Raw genomic sequence first — 19,177 nt, 5'->3', positions numbered from 1 at the left:
GAGAATCAGACACATGAGGCTGCTCCAGGAAGTGCTTTTCCTTTAGTCTGAACTGTGGGAGCCCACTAGCCAAGCAATATTTTTAGAGGCTTAGATCCCTACCTCTGTCTAAAGAAAGAGTTGGGCCCTGACTAATAGAGATTACCTGTTACCATGCCCTCTGGTGCCACTGTTGGTCCCTGAGCTTGAAGGAGAGGTTTCAAGAGGTAGATCCAAGGGCTGGAAGGCAGGAGACCTGCATCTTCACACCAGCCCTGCAGCTGGCTTGTGGTGTGACCCTCAGTCCCTGATGCTGGGAATATCAGTTCCTCATTGGTAAATTGAGGAAGAGGCCTCCCCTATGCCAGGTGAGAGCTGGGTTCCCCAGGGACATGGGCCCAGCCTCTGGGCTGCCTATACTGCCTCTGCCTGCATCCTCCTCCCTCACTGCTGCCTGGCCTCTTCTGCCCATACCCTGCACTCCATGGGGAACAAAGGACAGACCAAGGGCAATCATGCCTTACTTGGCAGTTTCCAAGAGTTTGACAGCCTCTTCATTTCTGCCTTGCTCCATAAACAGCAGGGCCAGCTCCAGCAGGGCATTTGGGATCAAGTAGTGGTCATATTTAATCCTCTTTTCACTGCAGGACAGAGGAAAACATGGCTTACAGGCTCTGCTCTTGAGACATCCTTCAGGCATGTCCTTCAGACTCCTCCTGAGCCTCTCCCCAGTGGCAGGATCCAACTCATGGTCTTGTGGGGTTTTCTGATCTGAATTCCAGTTTGGGAGGGTTCCCACTACCTAGCCCTAGAAAGGCTTAAGATTCCACAGGAAAGCCTTCCGATCCTCTGCACCTGGGGCCCCAAGTCCCTGACAACCTATGGTTCATGTCATGTCCTTAGTTAGCCCACCCCCACCTCAGTCCCCAACCCCCCCTTTATTTCATCTGCAACCCTTTCCCTCTACAACCTCACCCAGGCAGGGAAGGACCTGACCACTGTCACCCAACCTCAGGTGTCTTTCCTGTGTCCAGGCATTTGCACATGCTCTACCTACTCCACTTAAAACTCCTCCTTCCTTGCTTTCTCTGCCTGGTAAACTTCCCAATTTAAGTGGCATCCCTGGAAAGCCTTTCCTGGTATCTAGCATTATTAGGTTTAGGTCCCTCCTCCTGGCACCTGCTGTCCTCTGCTTTCCTCTAGCACAGCCCCTCACCATACCAGATTGAGTTGCCTGTAGCTGTCTGTCTCTCTAACAGCTGCACTCCCCAAGGGCAGAGTTGATAAATTACAAACTCCAGGAGGCACCATTCACACGAAACTCATTATGGATGGCCTCCTATAGTTGGGCAATCTGGTGGCCCTAGAGGACAACGTGGGAATGATCTGTGCCCAGCAAGGGTCCTGGCACAGGATAGACACTAGTACATGTGGAGCGAGTAGGGGTAGTCCAGAGTCAGGCACTGTGCATGTGTGCATGAGGAAAGAGAAGCCCAGAAAATGCTGCCCTGGAGCCACGGGCCCAGCAGCAGGCCATCTGGAGTGGGAGTGGCCACAGAGGCACTTACTTGGCAGAGATGCTCCTGAAATTCTCCTCGGCCTCCTGGACACGGCCCAGATATTTCAGACACAGGCCTTTCAGCAGCTTCACCAAGCACTCATCATCCACTGAGTACTCATTCTCTGAGAATAGGGGAGTGAGGGAAGACGACAGGTTTGTTCATTTTTTCAGCAGTTACTCATGGAGCCCCTACTCTGTGCTGGGCCCTGGGGAGACAGAGGCGGCTCACACATGGTCCCCATCCTCAGGGAGCTCACATCTGGGGAGGAAAGACAGATACTGAGACGATGACAATACAGTGATACCAGGACTGATTGAAGGAAGCCCGGGGGTTGTGGGAGCCCAGAAGAGGCCCTGACCCTACCTGGGGGACAAGGGACAGCTTCTTGGAGGAGCTGCCACTGAAGCTCAGTCTGGAAAGGCAAAGGACAATTACCAGGGTAGAGAAGTGAGGAAGGACGTTTTTGGTAGAGGGAATCTTCAACTGTAAAGACCTGTGGTCTGACCCAGCCTGGCAGGTTCAAGGGCCTGGGGGTAGTCACCTGGGCCCTTTTCCAGCAACTCTTCAGTCTTGGTGATAATCTCAAGTATCCCGTCTGTGAGTTCCGGCTGCTTCCCAATCACAGCGTAGCCATTCCAAATGTACATCATTTCCTGGGGGCAGGGGAGCAAGTCAGTCCCAGCTTTCCTCCCCATTGGGGCCTCAAGTTTCCCCATCTGTAAAATGGGTAGCTCAGATCAGAGGATCACTAAAGGCCCTTCTAACTCTAGAAGTCTCAGCCCAGCCTTTGAAGCTGTGGACTTGAGGGAGTTATGGGGAGTCTTAGCTCTTTCTTACTATTGAGATCTCCCCTTACCCCAGTGAGAATTTAAGATGGACCCATATTCTCACTCTTCTGCTCATAGCTGCTGATAGTTTTCAGTTACTTTTCTGCTCATGGCTTCCTGGGGCACTACTCTGCTCTCTCCCAATCTCTCTGTGCCCACACTCTTCCCATTCTTTGAGGACCAGGTCATGCCCCACACTCTCCAGGGAGTCCTCCTCCTTGCTTCAGCTAATAGGGCCTCCTATATTGGAGGAACCATAATTTACTTAAGCACTTCAGGAGCTTAAGACCATGTTACCTTCTCTCCTATTTCGCCAAGGCACTGAGCGTGAGTATCCATCTATGAAACATACCTGATGCCTTTTTTTGCCTTAACTGCCAGGAAGTTCAGAATACTAAATCAAATTTTCATTCTAGTAATTGTGTTCGCTTAGATTAGCATTTCCTAAACTATCAAACCAGGCAATGGATGTGAAAGTGACTTGTATACATAAAGTTCTAGAAAGGCTTTTGTTATGGCTTTTGTTATGTTCCAGGGAGGGATTTTAAGTTTAGACAAGGTTTTATCAAGTTGTTATATGGTCTCAAGTTAGCAAGTGTTCCATTAAAAGATTGTTCTGTGGCCAAATAAGTTAGGGAAAAACTGCATCTTCAAGCTTCTCCTTGGAGACCTACCATGCAGATTAGCATAGAAAGGCTCCAAGAAGGTCTACGGTATATAAACTTGGTTTAGGCCAGTCTTCCCCAAATGTATTTAATCACAGAAATCATTTTATGCACAAATAGCATTTTTCAGATTATAGTTTTGGAAATTCTCCCCTAAATTTCTCGTATAGTTGCTTCCCCTGCCCCCATTTGATAATTGCTTTGTTGTATATTTTAACCTGTAAAATAGCTCAGATTTTATTTAAAGATATTCAGGATACGAGCTCTAAATAAATTCTACATAAATATTGAACTTTTTGATTTCTAAAGTGTTTAACATGTTTTATCAGCTGATTCTCATAACTGCCCTATGAAATGGGCAAGGAATATATTATTATTTACATTAAGGGAAAGGGGGCCCTACACAGGGTCACACAATTAGTGAATAGCAGAGCCAGGTCTCTGAAGCAGCACCCTTTCTACCTTTCTGGCTGCCTTATTATTTGAATAACAAGGACTCTTAACAAACTAGAAACTTCTCTGATGCCTGCTCAAATCATGCATGGAATTAGCTTCAAAACCATGGTTCAGAATATGGGCTCTGGAACCAGACTACCTGGGTTCAAATTCTGGCTAACTCACTAGCTATGGGACTTGGACAAGTTATTTCATTTTTCTACTTACATCTTATCTACTTAGTAGATATTTTATCTTCCTCCTTATCTATTAGGCCTTATTATCCCCTTCTGTAAAATGGAGATGCCACCAGCACCTACTAAGAGGGTTGTTGTGAGGATCAAATGAGGCCATAGGCAATGGGTATAAGGAGCCTTGAACACAGCAAGTGCCCAATAACGATGCCAGCAATTGCTGTTATTTCAGAGTTGACTGTAATATAACATGGTCCCAGCCTCAGAAAATCTTGGTCCAGTGAGGGCGGGACAGTGTAAACAACAATTCTAATCGTGTGACAAGACAGAAACAGGGTGGAAACACAAACAGCCAAGGGATGCCTCTGCCTGGGAACAGGGGTGTGGGGCTGTCTGGGGGGGCTGCTCTTTCTGCCTTGAGGTGCCTGCAGCCGACGCACCTGTCTCTCCACCCCCATCCCTAGTAGACCAGTGCTTTCTCAGAGGTTGAGGCAGGCTCCAGCTCATCTGTGTCCCCCACCCAGTACCAGGTGAATTGTAAAATCCTCTCTAGGCCCCTGAGGCATGAGGTCTTCTTCCCTCATCCACTTCCCCCGGGGCCAGTGGCTATATCCCTGGATCTCAGCTCATCCCCACAATCCCAAACTGGAGTTCAGAGCCAGTCAAGGCCCTCCTACCCACCAGAGCAGGGATGGGCAATGAGATGGGTTTGGAGGAGAGGTAGCGTCTGGACTTCCGGATGGCAAACTTCTCTGTGGGTAGAGATTTCCCAGCAATCTTGAGTTTCAGGCCCGGCACAGCTCTGTGGAAGAGATGAGGAGGGTGGGGAGAGGGTGAGAAAGTGCTAGAAAGGACAGAGTCCCCAGCCTCTGCTTGGCCCCTCTCTGGGCCTCAGTTTCCCCATGTATATGATGAGAGTGTTGGACTCATAGCCTGTGGCTATGGCCTTATTTCACAGGCCCTGCCCCAAGACCCGAGCACTTCCTAGGGCTAGGCAAGGGGCTCTGCAGCAGCAGCAGCAGCAGCAGCAGCAGCAGCAGCAGCGGGCAGAGGTGAGAATGTACACAAACCCCCCAGGCCTGCTCTGCCTTTTAGTCGTCCCTCTCTACTCCCAGCCCCCATTTCCTAAGGGCCCAGTGGAAGTCTGACTCTACTTTCACAGAGGAGATTAAAACTCATAAAGGGAAGGACCTGCCCAAGACCACACAGCACAAACCTTTCATTAACTTTGGCCACGTGAGTTGTGGCCTCCTCAGCTGTTCCCAAGGGTACGGTAAAATGTGGTATGCAGCTGGGCAAGCCTCCACATCTGGGGCCTCACCCACCCAGCTCCGCCTTACCCTCCATCCCTGCCATAATCATGGGGGTATGGCTGTGACCTTCAGAACCTGAGCTGTCCAGGCCCAGCAAACAGCTGGACCTAGTTGTGAGGTCCCCCACCAAACACCTCCCCTGCTTATTCACTGTGGAACCTCTTCTGGGCCTGCTTTCTCATCCCTAAAATGGAGACAATGATATGAAAGGGAGAAGTTGTTACCCCCAAATATGCTTCTTAGGCATAAAGATTATTTTAGGCTGATTCTTTTTAAGAAACAGCAGACACACAAAAAGCTCTGAAAACCTAGTAGAAGTTACCTTTTTGTACGAGACATTTACATTTATAAGGGAAATCTCCATTTGTAAGGTTATCTCTCTCTGTACCAGGAAGAGGAGGATAACTAAATCTCTAGAAACTTATCAGTGGAGAAGGCAGAGACTTAAATCTGCATAACCACCACATACCCTCTTTTACCTGAAAACCTCCCATAACTGGCTCCCTATGCCCCCAGATCTTTTGTCCTTTAGCTGGAGATGGCACTTAAGGTAATGGCTCGGGCCATTTCAGAGAGTTAGCTCAGTCTTCCTGAGTCTCTCCCACGTATACAGGAGTTAGTAAACTTCTGTTTGCTTTTCTCCTGTTAATCTTATTATGAGGGTCTCAGCCAAGAACCTAGAAGGATGGAGAAAAAATTACTCTTCCTCCCCCACAGATTCTTACCCTCACAGATCTTCTAGAAGAGTTACATAAGATGGAGACACAAAGTTACTCAGTAAATGATAAACACTCTGTGACTGTGACAGCCCAGGAAGCTAGGGTTACCTAGCATGTTGCATGTTGGGGCCAACCCTCACCATGACTGGAGGAAAGCCCTAGGCTCCATCCTCAGCCTGCCATGGCTGAGCCCTGCTCTAGGCCCTTTGCTGAAGGCAAACACAGTAGTGCAGATAAGAATAAAAACAGCTGCCATTTATTGGCTCCAGGCCCTACCCCAGGCTCTTTAAATCTGTCCTCTTTGATGCGCAGAACGACACTGCAGAGGCAGAGGTTGTTATTCCCATTTTACAGATCCTGAAATTGTCCAAGGTGACACAGCTAACAAATGGCAGAGGCTAGATTTTATCCTGTTTATGTGATTCCAACTCTGCTTTTCTGAGTGGATCAGGTTAACTCAGCAGAAGGAAACTCTCTGGACCTCAGTGTCCACATCTGTCCTACTCTCCAGGTGAAAGAGGTTCAGTGGAAAGAATGTTGACAAAACGACTTTTGTGAAAGAAAACCTCTGAATGGATTCAAAGGGCTCTCACCAGCGGCAGCAGGAGGCCCCCGGCTATGGGACGGAAGGACAGGCACGTGGGGTGACTGTGGGGGAGTGTCAGGGAGACGACAACTCCACCACCTCCCTCAGCTCAGGCTGGCTGTGGGCAGGGCCTACGACAGGTTGCAACGGTCGGACCCACCTGAACAGCTCCACTTCGTCATCCCCGAACGGCTTGTAGTCCTCCTTCCCAAACATGCTGAGGTAGGCGGCCTTCATGTAGATGTAGGTGGCCTGTGTGAGGCAGAGCAACAGTCAGGTGTGAGCAGCCTGCCCTCCAATCGCAGTCCTGAACTGGCACCAGTACCTTACTGGAACCTCACTATGGCCCAGCATAGTAGCTGACATTATATTATCCCCAAGCCCCAGGGGAGAAACTGGGCGAGGAAGCCAAAGCAGCTTGAGGATTTGAGCTAGGAGTTAACTCCACGATGGGCCATGTCTAAGCAGCTGCCCTCTCCACTCTGAAGTAGCAGGGCAGCCTCAAGCAACTAGAGGATGCACGGGGTGGTGCTGAGGATAGGATGGAGACACAAAGACGGGGCAGCACGGGCTGCAGGGAAGCAGCCACTTCAGACTGGGCCCTTGAACGCCGATGGGAAGATTCACAGAGACAGAAAAAGGACCTTCCAGGCAAGGGGAACAGCCTGATCAAAGCCAGGGAGGGCAGAGATGTGTGTACGTAGGATACAAATCACTAGCATAAAGCATGGGATGTATACAAGAAGAGGTGTGAGGCTCGAAGAATAAACAGGGCCCTGGGTCAGGGCTCAGCTCAGGGCCCCTCGGTGAAACTGCCTTGCTGTGTGCCAGGCACTCTACATACGTCACCTCACTTGATCCCAGACAATGCCAGAAAGGAATCTGTACCCCACCTCTACTTCCTGGGACAGCAGAGCTGCTAGGAGCAGAGCTGGGAGTGACCCCAGGTTTGTGTGGCTTCAAGGGTCTGCCCACTGGTTCCACAGCTGCCACTGACAGCTGCCACAACCACCCCCCCACCCCCGGCCAAAGATCCATTCCGGAAAGCCGCTCCCCTTTGCTTGAAGTCCAGTGCCAGGGGAGTCTGGCTCTGTGCTGCCCTCCAGTGGCCAAGTCTTGAACCACAGCTCCTGCCACCTGGGGCAGCTGCCCAGCAAACAACTGTAGCGGATGGAGGAGGAAACGGAGCAGGACATCCTGGAGTCTAGTCTTAGGAGAGAGAAGGTGGGAAGCAACCTCCACCTGGGAGCCCCACCCATGCTGAAGCCCAGGGCTACTCCCAGTTCCAGTCTGCCCTCAGCACCGCAGTCTGCCCTTCACAACATGAGGAAAAGCTGGTCTTTGTGGGGTGTGCTGAGAAGCAGCTCCCCTCTGTGAAATCTGTTCCCCATCCCATCTGTAACCTCCCAGTGTCATCTGTGCCTTCTCCCTCTCCCCGGCCCTGGTAGTGAGCCACCAAGCCCTCATGATTTTACCTCCCATATAGCTCCGAAATCCCACTGGCCTTGCCCTAGCCCTCACCTCAATTATTGAACCAGCCTCCACAGCATCTCCCTGCTCCGGGCCACCAGGGATGTCTTTCTGCTGTCCTAGTTCACATGGTTTCCTAACTGATCTCCTGCTCCCCTCCTGGCCCTGCAAGCCATTTTCCATACCACCTGCCACTCTGACCTTTTAGAAGCAGATCACATCAGTCCCTCCTAGACATCGTCTCACGGTATCCCATCGCACTTAGGAGAACATCCAAATGCCCTGTCATGGCCTGCAAGACCCTGTGCGGTCCGCCCCGTTTCCTCTCCAGTTCCCCTCCACTGTTGCCCCCTCACTCGTTATCACTCTAGCCACACTGGCCTCCGGGCTGCTTCCAGAACACATCAACTCACGGCTTCAGCTTCCTCCCCCTCTTGCCCTAATATCTACCAGCACCCTCTGCCTGGACTGTTCTTCACGGAGATGTCCACATGGCTTGCTCCTTCACTTCATTCTGGTGTCTTCTCATAAAGACCTCCCCTGACCACACTGTTCATCACGCCCTGCACCCGTACCTTACCCGATTTTTCTTCATCGCACTTGCTGGAACCTGACGTTATCTTACACTGTACATCATCTATTTGTGTGTTTCTTGTCTCTCTCTCTTCCCACTAGAACATGAGCCTTGAGGGGACCTTTGCTTGGTTCATTTGTGTATGTCCTGCCCTAGAACAGTACCTGGCGTGTGAGCGTGCCCAGTGACTGCAGGAGGGATTTCTTAAAAGCACAAATCTAAGCCACAAGCATGGGCTCCCCCACTGTCAGACTGAAGCCCAAACAGCCACTCAGGGCCCTTGTGACCTGCTTTTCTGGCTCCTCCTCTTCTGGCCACTCTTCCCTATCACTCCTGGAACTCACCTCAGGCCTTTGCCTGTGCTGTCCCTCTGCCTGGGATGCCATTGTCCTTTCTCTGCCAGGCTCGTCTGCTGGCTTCCTCTAAGAGCCTTCTCCTACTCCCCCGGGACAGCGCACCCTCACTGAGTCCACAGGAATTAGGATGGACGCAGTGACCTAGAGTTGTGAGACCCATGGACATCCAAGTTACCAGGGGATGTTATGGGGCCACACTGACGGAAAACTGCAGTCACCTTCCCTGATGGGACTCCTGTCTCCCAGAGTTATCTGTTTGCCTATTGAGTCCACATATTTATTTTGCTGGATTATTCTACCAGGCTCTGTGATATCAGACAGTCCTTGTCCTCAAGAAGCTTAGAGCGAGTGGCTTAGAGGGGGACGGTCCCTCCACAGTCCCTCTGCACTCCCACCCACAAACCCTACGCCCCTGCAGTTCTCTCGGTTTGGGGAGAGAACTTCCACTTTCTCCCCTCTGCCACCCTAATTCCTCCTCCTTCAAGGTTCAGTTCAGACATCTCCTTTTCCAGAAGCCTTCCTTGTCCCCTTGGCTGGGCTCCCCAGGGATGCCTCTGAGCTCCCCTCAGATTCCCCCGTTACAGCACTGAGCACACAGTTGTCACCATCTGGTTTCTGGTCACCCAAGCTGCGAGTACTGCGGGAAACATGACGGGCCCAAAGGGACGACTCGGCATGGTACAGGCAGGGAAGAATGCTGAGCAGAGGGATCGGCACGTATGGCAGTGGCCACAGGCCAACTTCCTAGAGCTGGAAGTTGGTGGACTCCGGTGGCCAAGTGCTGGAGATTAGAGATGAATGAAGCCCCAGAACTCGGGGTGCCACAACCCCTACTTTCACAGGAAACCCTTCTGAGGAAAGTGTTGCAGAGAAAGAGGGGCTGACCTCTCCAAAGTCACAGAGCTGGAGACTGAGCCAAGTCAGGAAGCCAGACTCCCTGACACCTGGAGGCCTCATCCTCCCTCTGCTCCTCACAGCAGCTGTGTGGCCCAGCAAAGTCACACACCCTCTCTAAGCCTCAGCGCCCCTCCTGGGCCTGACGGAGATAACGCCTGGGCACACAGAGCTCCGTGAAAGCCCACTCCTCCTGCGGGCCCCACCTGCCCACACCCAGAGAGCTCCCTTTCAGCTTGGGCCCCAGGTAGGGGGACTGAAAAGGGACTTTCATGCAGAGGTGGGGGAGAGATGAGAAATAGGGATTTAAGGTCATTGAGACACAAGTGCTATGGATCTGACACTACCAGATGCTCTGTGATGATCTAGATGACTCTAAGACCCTTGGTTCGGAAGTCTGTGCTATGGTTACTATGATGATAACGCCTGATACTTATTTCATCACTCACCATGATGTTATAAGCTATAAGATGCTGCGCTGAGCATCTGTTTTGTTTCGTTTTGCCTACATGGCATCTCTTTAATGCCCACCCCCATCCACACTTATTCTGGGGCATCACCTCATTTTTCTTCTGGGGAACCACCCATCTTCTACTCCCAATCCATGAGGGGTCCTCCCACCCCTGTTTCCAGGCATTGACTTGTGATCTATGCCAGACCAATGAGGCTCTATCCAGGGACTCTGGTTGAAACCAAAGGGAAGATGTGAGTTAGGGGCAGGCAGCCCATAGCCACCCTGCCGGCAAATGGAGGGAAACTGCCTGTACGATAAAGATGTCATAGAGGAGAGCACAGTCCCAGGTGGAAAAAACAAGCCCAGACGACATATGAATTCCTGAATTCAGCCCTACCTGAAGTCAGATGTGCCTAGAATTTTCGGTTATATGAACCAATGAGCCTCTTATGTTTACACCCGCATAGTCAGGTACTATGTCCACTAGCTCCATGTGACTTTTTACATTTAAGTTAGTTAAAATGGAATAAAATTGAAGACATCCAGTTTCCCAATTGCAGTAGGCACATTTCGAGTGCTCGGTGTGTGCACGTATGGCTAGGGGCTACCACATTGGACAGTGCAGAAATAGAGCATTTCCGGGACTTCCCTGGCGGCGCAGTGGTTAAGAATCCGCCTGCCAATGCAGGGGACACGGGTTCAAGCCCTGGTCCGGGAAGATCCCACATGCTGCGGAGCAACTAAGCCCGTGCACCACAACTACTGAGCCTGCGTGCCACAACTACTGAGCCCACATGCCACAACTACTGAAGCCCGCACACCTAGAGCCCGTGCTCCGCAACAAGAGAAGCCCGCACACCGCAACGAAGAGTAGCCCCCACTCGCCGCAGCTAGAGAAAGACCACGCACAGCAACGAAGACCCAACGCAGCCAAAAATAAATTAATAAATTAATTACAAAAAAAGAAATAGAGCATTTCCACGGTAATGGAAGGTTCTGTTGGGCGACACTCATATAGACCATGTGAGTCACAACACACTTCTGTCCCTTGTGACTAAAAATCTCGACACACTCTAGTTCTAAAGGTCATCTGTTCCTCATGGTCTTTAGTTTTTTCCAACCCTGAGGCCTGGTAGAATTTGTGGTTTTGGTTAAATTCCAGCTGAGACATCTGCGTTCAGTTAGGGGTTTGGCCCTTGCTCTGGGGGCTCATGGCCAGTGTGGGTTGGCCTGGTCCCCCCGTGCCCCCAGCACATGGTGTCAGCCCACCTTGGACCAGGAGTTCTCCTTGCTGAGCAGGTCTGCGTAGAAGTAGGCCATCTTCCACTGGCCCTTGTAGGTGAAGCACCACATCAGCTCCCAGTAGCACATGTGGTGGAACTGCTTCCAGTGCTGCTGGGCCTCGCAGCACTCCTCGAACCGCCGGATGGCCTGTGGGAACCTGCCGGTCAGCCTCGGTGGGTGTCCCCTGGCCCGCCCCCGCCCCGCTCTCTGCACCCTCTGTCCCCGTCCAGCTCCACAGTAGCCCCAGCCTCCTGCCGTGCACAGCGGCCCAGCCCTGTGCCAGGCTCGGGGAGGGGGCGAGGGGCAGCATCAGGGAGACAGGAGTTGTGGCCTCCAGTCCTGGTTCTACCGCCTAAGTCTTACACGACCTTGGGCCCAGTTACTGCCCCTCCTGGGGACTCTGGTCTTGCAGCACAAAATGAAAGGGTGGGACAGAGCTATAATAGAGGGATAACAGGCAGTGGAAAGTGCTAATCTTAAAGTGATATAATAATAATGTCTATGCCTCAGAGCAAATTCCAAAGGTTCCAGAAGCCCCCAAGAAGTGACCTGGACCTGGGGCATCTGTCCTGCTGCCTGAGGAACCACAGCCAGGACCAGCGGGAGACGCCAGAACTCCAGGTCACGGAGTCCGTCCTGGGCCTTGGTTTAATGCTGGGGATTCTGCCCAGACCGTGACCCGCCCCTCTCTCACCCCTTCGACGGCTCCCTCCCACCTACAGAGCCCAGACTCCTTAGCCAGACCCTCAAGGTGCCCGCTTCAGCCCCTGGCACCAGGTTCCAGCCTGTCGCCCTGCCCTGGACAGCGGGTCTTCCCACCTCTCTGCCTTACTCAAGGATGCGGTAGCCTTCCATCTCCCGTTCAAATCCTACTCACCACAAATGCCAACTCCTCCCTCGTCTTCCCAGACTGCCTCAGTTGGAAGTGCCTCTCCTGCCCCCGCTCTCCCGTAAGTCCTCTCTTGGGGCCCTCCTCCCAGTCTGCCCTGTCCCTGAGTTCGTCTGTGTGTATCTGTCTTCCTACTGGCCTGGGAGACCCGAGGGCCCTCCAGCACCGGCTCCGACCCCCATTACTCACCGCGTCAACATTGCCTTTAATGGCTTCAATCCGCCCGGCAAAGAACAGGAAGATGGCGCCCTGCAACAACACGCATGTGGGTCCGTGTGGGTCCACAAGGCACACGTGGGCTGGGAGTATCTGCCAGGAGGTAGGGCTCACCTTAGGGTATCGCTTCAGGTAGGGTCTCAAGAGCTTCTCTGCCTCCGCAATGTTGACGTTCCCAGTGCCTGAAGGAGGTGGGGGGACAATAGGACACGTCACCATCCTCCCTGGTGATCCGCCTCCCAGCAACCTACCAGGGGCTTCTCAGGGTCTCCGTTTCCCCTCTGTGAAATGGGGATGATAACTCTTCTATCTCCAGGGTGATGTGAGGATTGAATTAGACAGTACAGCCTACAGCATCCTCACACCCTCTCTGAGGTGGGCATGACCCACCCCCATTTCACAGATGAGAAAACTGGGGCTGGAACCCAGTCACACTGTGAGGAAGCGAGTGGTCAGCAGGCCAGGCCCCAGGACAGTTGACTCGGCTCTGCTGTTTCTGGTTTCAGTGCCCCATCCTCAGTCCTGGGGGCCCGAGCAGGGTCTGCAGCCCCTTGCCCTCTCACCCCCTGCCCTTAGAGCCCACCAAAGCCCAGAGGCCCCAGCACTCGCCCCGAGCGCACCCCTACCGAGCACAAAGGTGAGGAAGGTGTGGTAGCACAGCAGCAGCATGACACAGAGCACGGCGCGGAAGCTGTGCCCCGATGCCCCCTCCTCCAGCTGCCGCAGCCCGTAGTCCTGGAGGAAAGACGGGGACTGGCTGAGGCCAGCAAGGCCTGAGCTCCCCAGGGTCCTCCATGGGACCCAGGGAGGGGGGGAGGGGCCTGGGAGGTCACTGGACAGGCGTGAGGGCAATGCTGCCACAGAAGAGACCAGAGAGTGCTGGACTCCGAGTCTGGAGCCCTGGAGGCCGGGTCAGCTGCTCCCAGGCTGTGCAACCTCGAACAAGGGGCTGCCCCTCTCAGTGCCTCAGCCATCTTCCTGAGGGCAGGGGACACCGCTGCCACAGCCAGGGCAAAGGCGTGGGTGTCCCCTACCTCCTCAATAGCCCCTTCCCCATTCCCCCCTTCATTCACTTGCTCAGTCCCCATAGTGGGCACCCAAGCCCTGAGTAGCCCCAAGTCTGGTGGGGGAGTAGGAATGACAAGGAGGCAGATAATCCTAACCACAGGCTCAGGGCACAGACAGGGCTTTGGTAAGGTTGCTCAGTTCTTGTATTAATTGTTATGATTATGTTCTGATCGTGCCACATAATACGGGTTTTCTGTGTAGTAATGTTTCCTTTAAATAAATTTAAGTAAAAAATGTGAATCACATTTGAGAAAAATGATACATAAGTAATAATACAGAGGTGTGTGGACATGGCAAAAATCAGGAAGGGCTGGAGAAAGTCCAAGTTGGAGAAACATTGACCTGATGTAAAAAAAAAAAGAAAAAAAAAGCCCCTTGTTTTACAAAACAAAGAGGCCCAGAGGAGGGCGGGCCTTGCTCAGACTCACAGGGAGAAGGGGATGAGGCTGGACTGACCCAGGGCCCCTGACTTCCAGGTTAATGCTTCTTGTACCACATCAGGCCTCCTCCACCAGGGAGCCCTCCCTGATCTGCTACCTGGCACTCAGATTCCTGCCCTCAGTAAAGCCTCTGGGTGCTTGAATCCTCTGGTTTCCACCTCAAGGCCCAATGCACAGTAGGGCTTCCCTTGGGCATCTCCCAGACCAGAAAATGGTCCCAAGGGAAGGGACTTGCTCAAGGTCTTCTGAGGGGAGAAGGACCAGGTTCCTGACACCTGCCAGGCTCAGAGAATATGGTCCCAGGCCCCTGAAGGACCCCAGGAGCTGCTCTTCACACCCACCCTTACCCGAGAGCTTCTCTACCCTGGGAAGGGCCTGGCAGGGATCAATGGCCTCATTTGCAGGAGAGGAGACTGAGGTCCAGAGAGGTCTGAGCCTTGTCCAGGGCCACACACTGAGGGGGGCGGAGCCAGGACTGGCACTCAGGCCCCGCAGCCCCTCAGCCTCACCCTGTTCAGCTGAGCTCCAGCCCTGGGGCTGAGCAGGTTGAGATCCCCAGAAGGAAGGTGTTTACCTTGTTTCCTGAAAACCCCACGAACTCTAGCAGCCGCAGGATCCTGGTAGGAAGCATGGACAGCGTCTGCAGGAAGAGGCAGGTGGACACGTGAAGGGGTGGGGGCTGACCCTCCCAATCTCCAAGTCTCCAGAGTCCTGGGGGTAATCCCAGAGGTGCAGGGCCCATCTCTGGAATGCCCATGAGGAGGCCCTAGGTTTCTGAAAGCCAGCTTCCCCAGATAGAGGCACTATAGAGTGACAATTAGGAGCCGACTGCGTCTAAATCCTAGTCTCACCACTCCCAGCTCGGGCAGCTACATTTCCTCTCTCTGCCTCAGTTTCCTCATCTGTAAAATGGGAATAATAATAGCCCCTACCAGATAGATCAAATTAATATATGTGAAGCACATAATAGGGCCTGCACCTAGCAGTTAGCTATTGTTATTACACTGAATCCCTACTTTGTAACAGGGGCTCTGTCATTGCATGTGATCCTCAGAACAGTCCTGCAAAGAAGGGATCACTAACCCCTTTCAACAGACGGAGAAACAAGGCACAGATAAGTGACAGGATATGTCCGAGGCACCACAGCTCATCAGAGGTGGAGCCGGTTCTCGAACCGCAGGCAGGCCAGCTACAACCTGCTGAAGTACCTGATGCACTTGGCAGCTTGTGTTTCCCAGCACTTAGGCCGGGATCACTGCTCCCATTTTACACAGGGGGAATCTGGAACCCAGAGAGCGGTAGGGACCCCCATCAGAACAGGCTTTGCCTAGAGGGGAGAGAGCCACCCCCTGCCACACTCACACTTTTGGGTAAGTCCCTGGCCACCCAGGGCCAGAAGTCTGAATCGTCAGAGAGCGGCTCCTCCTTCCAGGAGCAGGCACAATTCTTTCTTCTGAGCCTCCCTGCCTCAGCTCACTGTTCCCTCTGCCTAGAATGCCCTTCCTGCCTGGAAAACGTCCTCCGCTTATGGATCCTTTCAGATCCAGCTCAAATATTATCCCCTCTGTGAAACCTTCCCGGGCTCCCCCAGGAAGGAGTCCTGGCTCTCTGTTCCCTGTGGGTCGTCAGCTGTTTCCAGGCCTGTCTCCTTCCCTGCCACTGGTCAATGTTTAACCACCAGCCCTCCGGGGAGGAAAAGGCCCTGATGTATTGTGTTTGTCAGTTTCTGGTGCTGTAAACGCTGCCACTATAGTGGATTTCAAGCTTTCAACTTGCCCTGGGAAGAAACGCAGAGAAGGGACTCTGGAGCCACGGCCAGCCCCCATCTCCACCCCAGCTGTGAGCCCCCAGGCTGGCCACGTGTCTGCTTCATCACTGGGGCGTGGGATAGTAGCTCGGCAGAGACCATGGGTAGGGCAGGGATGTGCAGGCAAGGTTAATCTTGAACCCAGACACTGTGGATGTGGGAAGGGCATGCCCACTCACCAGGTTGAAGGCTCCCACACCGAGCTTCACTCCTCCTTCAAAGTGCCTGTGGTTCTCTCCCTTGCAGTACTGTGAGGACTGCACGAGGCTGTCTAGCTCCCTGCGGAGGGATGCAAAGCCTGTTTCAGCCACATGTGGGGGGCTGGGTCCTCTTCCAGCTGGGCCCAAGTTGCCCCTATACTCCTAGCTGATCTCAGAACTCCCTGGCGGTGGATCTGTAACCGTCTGGCAATCCGGAGAGCTGATATTCGAGGAATTTCTAGCCCCATCTCCCATCGTAATGACACATCGCTTGCTCTTGAATTTCAGCTATATCAGCCCTAGCACACCCGCCTTGTCCAACATCTAGGCATTTGCTCGTGCTCTGCATTCTGTCTAGAACAGTTTCTCAACCTCGGCACTACTAGTATTTTAGGCTGGATAACTGGATAATTTCTTTGTTCAGGTGGGGGCGGGAGGCCGTCCTGTGCATCCTGGGGTGCTCAGCAGCAGCCCTGGCCTCTACCCACTGGATGCCAGCAGCAACCTCCCCAAGTATGACCATCAAAATGTCTCCAGACACAGCCAAACGTCTCGTGGGAGGAAAAACCGCCCCCAGTTGGGAACCACTGGGTTAACTCCAACACCGCCTCCTTGAGGAAGTCTTCCTGGAGTCTCTTGGTTGGAATCCAACCCTCTTTCTTCTGGTCACCAATAGCTCAGAGTCCATATCCCAGTCTGTCTGGGGCAGGACAGGGGCTTTAAAGATGTACCTGCCTCCCTTCCAGGCCACGAGCATCTTGAGGGCATTTGCTCAGCAAACACGGACTAAGGTTTCTCTGTGCCAAGCACCAAAGGACGGCAGGGAGCAAAGCCATCAAGCTGCTGTCCTCACAACTCTCCCGCTCTTAGAGACAGACCCCTATCGAGTCACTGTGAGGATGAAGAGGAACCCTGGAGCCTGGCCTAGTTTGGGGTTCTGGGAAGGTTTCCTCAAGGAGCTGACATCTGAGCTGAAAACTGAGTGATGAGGAGTTAGCCTGGCACAAAGTGTTCCTGGCAGAGAAGACAGTGTGTCCCAGGGCCCTGAGGTAGAAATCTGGCATGTTTGAAAACCTGAGGGCAGGCCCAAATGTCTGAGGCACGGTGGGACGGGAGCTACGGCTAGGAGGACAGGGGGACCTCCCAGGAATGACTCGGCAGGACCCAGGAGTTTATTCTAAGAGCAAGAAGGGGTCTCAGGAGTTGGCACGGACTGACTGACCTGACAAGGTTTGTGCTTTGAAAACATCACTCTGGCAGCTGGTAGGAAGACTACAAGGGCCAGAACACAGTCTGGTTTCCCTGAACAATTCCAGCAGGACCCACAAAGCAGTGTGGTGTCCATATACTGCATGGTGTGCTATACCCCAGTACTACCTGGAAATCAAACTCACCATCTCTCTGCAGGGAAATAGTCACATTAAGTGGGGAAAATAAAGATGATAGTCTCAAGTCAATTCAAGTCAACTTTTAATGGAAAAGGAGTTTCAATGCCAAAATTGGGGCAGTGGGGAGGGTTAATTATTTTCAGAGCTTTTCTGATTTTGGAATTGTAGATAAGGATTGCGGGACCACATTGGGCAGAAGTGCTCTGGACTGAGTCTTCAGTCTTTGCTCCATAAACACGGCCTACGTGTGGCCCAGTGCTGAGATGGCATGGAAATAATCTGGCTCTCGAGGAGCTCCCAGTTTGGAGAGGTGGTGTGTATTATGTAAGCATCATCCCTGTGTACTGGAGGGTTCAAGGAAGGCTTCATGGGGAAAGCGGCATTTGGACGGGGCCTTTACGGATGTGTAGGAGTCCTGCTGCTATTCTCAAAATGACTGTTCCTGTGTCTTTCTCCCACCCCCCACCAGACCGAGCTGTTTGTACAGAACATGTGCCTTGTATTCCCCTAGCTCAGGGTCAGGCACAGAGTCCGCTCTCAGGGGGAGCAAAGTCCGCTCTCAGGGGGACCAAATGAACGGATACACCCAGGGGAATAATATTCCAGAAAACTGAAGTCCTGAGGGTACAGAAATCTATCTGAGGTCACATAGCATTCTAGGTTTCCTGCCTCCAGCCAGTGCCCTCTACCTCCCACAAAGCAGCCTGAGGGACACAGGGCAGTAGACGCTGTGGCCTCAGGCCCCCCAGGCCAGCCCCACTCACTTGTAGGTCTGGTAGCTGTTTCGAACTTTGATGCCACCCTTGATGAAGCTCACCATGTTCTCGTCCTGCAGGGGGGAGAGATGCTAAGAGCCGGGCCTGGGTGGGTAGCCACAGGCTTGAGAGGGATCATACAAGGCTCTGGATACTGCCTGGCCCTCCCTGGGCCCAGCTTTATGAGGGGCCCCACGTGGGTGGGGTCAGAGGCCTCCCCACTCTACCCCTGGTACTTGAGATAAGGGCCTTGCTTGCCAAACAAGACCTCCACAATGCCCAGGGCTCAACCACAACCTCCTGTAGCAGGCTCATATGTACATATACTATGTGTGTGGAGAGAGGCCTGGAGGAGATGCTCCCACCGGTTAACAGGGGCGGAACTGTGGGGAAGGAAGGGAGACGTTCATTTTTTGATTGCTTGTGTTTTTTTACAACAAGCAGGTATTTATCACATTTGTAATTTAAAGCGCCAGTACCTGGGGACTTCCCTGGCAGTCCAGTGATTGTGACTCCGTGCTTCCACTAGAGGGGGCACAGGTTCAAACCCTGGTTGGGGAACTAAGATCCCGCATGCCACACAGTGCAGCCAAAAAAAAAAAAAGCACCAATACCTACAGTCCACCTGACAGTTCCACTCCCAGGTATACACCCAAGAGAAATGGATGAACATCTTCAAGAATGCTCACAGAATCACGGTTCATAGCAGCCAAGAACCGGAAACAACCCAGATATCCTTCAGCAGGATAATGGATAAACAAACTGGTACATTCATAGAAGGCAGTATTACACTGCCACGTACGGTTGGGTGAAGAAAGCAAGTCCCACACAGCTTGAGGCCTTAAGAAGCTCAAAGGCAACTAAAACATAACAATATGCTGTTCAGACATGAATAGGAAGCCGAGAAAACCATTTTTAAAAAATAGGGCGGGGTGGCTTCCCTGGTGGCGCAGTGGTTGAGAGTCCGCCTGCCGACGCAGGGGACGTGGGTTCGTGCCCCGGTCCGGGAAGATCCCACATGCCGCGGAGCGGCTGGGCCCGTGAGCCATGGCCGCTGAGCCTGCGCGTCCGGAGCCTGTGCTCCGCAACGGGAGAGGCCACT

General features: G+C 52.9%; 1 protein-coding gene across 10 annotated transcripts in view; it reads right to left on the bottom strand.

The window, feature by feature from the left end:
* TTC39A (tetratricopeptide repeat domain 39A) overlaps positions 1–19,177 on the bottom strand; it is a 59,005-nt gene that overhangs the window by 7,264 nt on the left and 32,564 nt on the right. For 6 of the 10 annotated variants that reach the window (XM_027108581.1, XM_027108585.1, XM_027108584.1 and 3 more), the window contains 12 exons: positions 18,085–18,149; positions 15,912–16,011; positions 14,500–14,565; positions 13,044–13,152; positions 12,532–12,599; positions 12,391–12,450; positions 11,298–11,459; positions 6,441–6,532; positions 4,344–4,464; positions 2,083–2,194; positions 1,548–1,662; positions 504–620 (listed from right to left, as the gene is read on the bottom strand). In XM_027108581.1, the coding sequence (XP_026964382.1) occupies positions 504–620; positions 1,548–1,662; positions 2,083–2,194; positions 4,344–4,464; positions 6,441–6,532; positions 11,298–11,459; positions 12,391–12,450; positions 12,532–12,599; positions 13,044–13,152; positions 14,500–14,565; positions 15,912–16,011; positions 18,085–18,149 (1,187 nt within the window). Of the gene's footprint in view, positions 1–503; positions 621–1,547; positions 1,954–2,082; positions 2,195–4,343; positions 4,465–6,440; positions 6,533–11,297; positions 11,460–12,390; positions 12,451–12,531; positions 12,600–13,043; positions 13,153–14,499; positions 14,566–15,911; positions 16,012–18,084; positions 18,150–19,177 lie in introns of those variants that run through there. The other 4 variants (XM_027108591.1, XM_027108590.1, XM_027108586.1 and 1 more) reach the window with 4 other exon arrangements.

This window comes from Aethalodelphis obliquidens, unplaced genomic scaffold, assembly GCF_003676395.1.
Source record: "Aethalodelphis obliquidens isolate GAN/ISIS:26980383/991018 unplaced genomic scaffold, ASM367639v1 scaffold9, whole genome shotgun sequence".
NCBI classification, from domain to species: Eukaryota; Metazoa; Chordata; class Mammalia; order Artiodactyla; family Delphinidae; genus Aethalodelphis; species Aethalodelphis obliquidens.
Note: the sequence above shows the minus strand (reverse complement) of the source record. Positions and strands in the feature narration are given on the sequence as shown.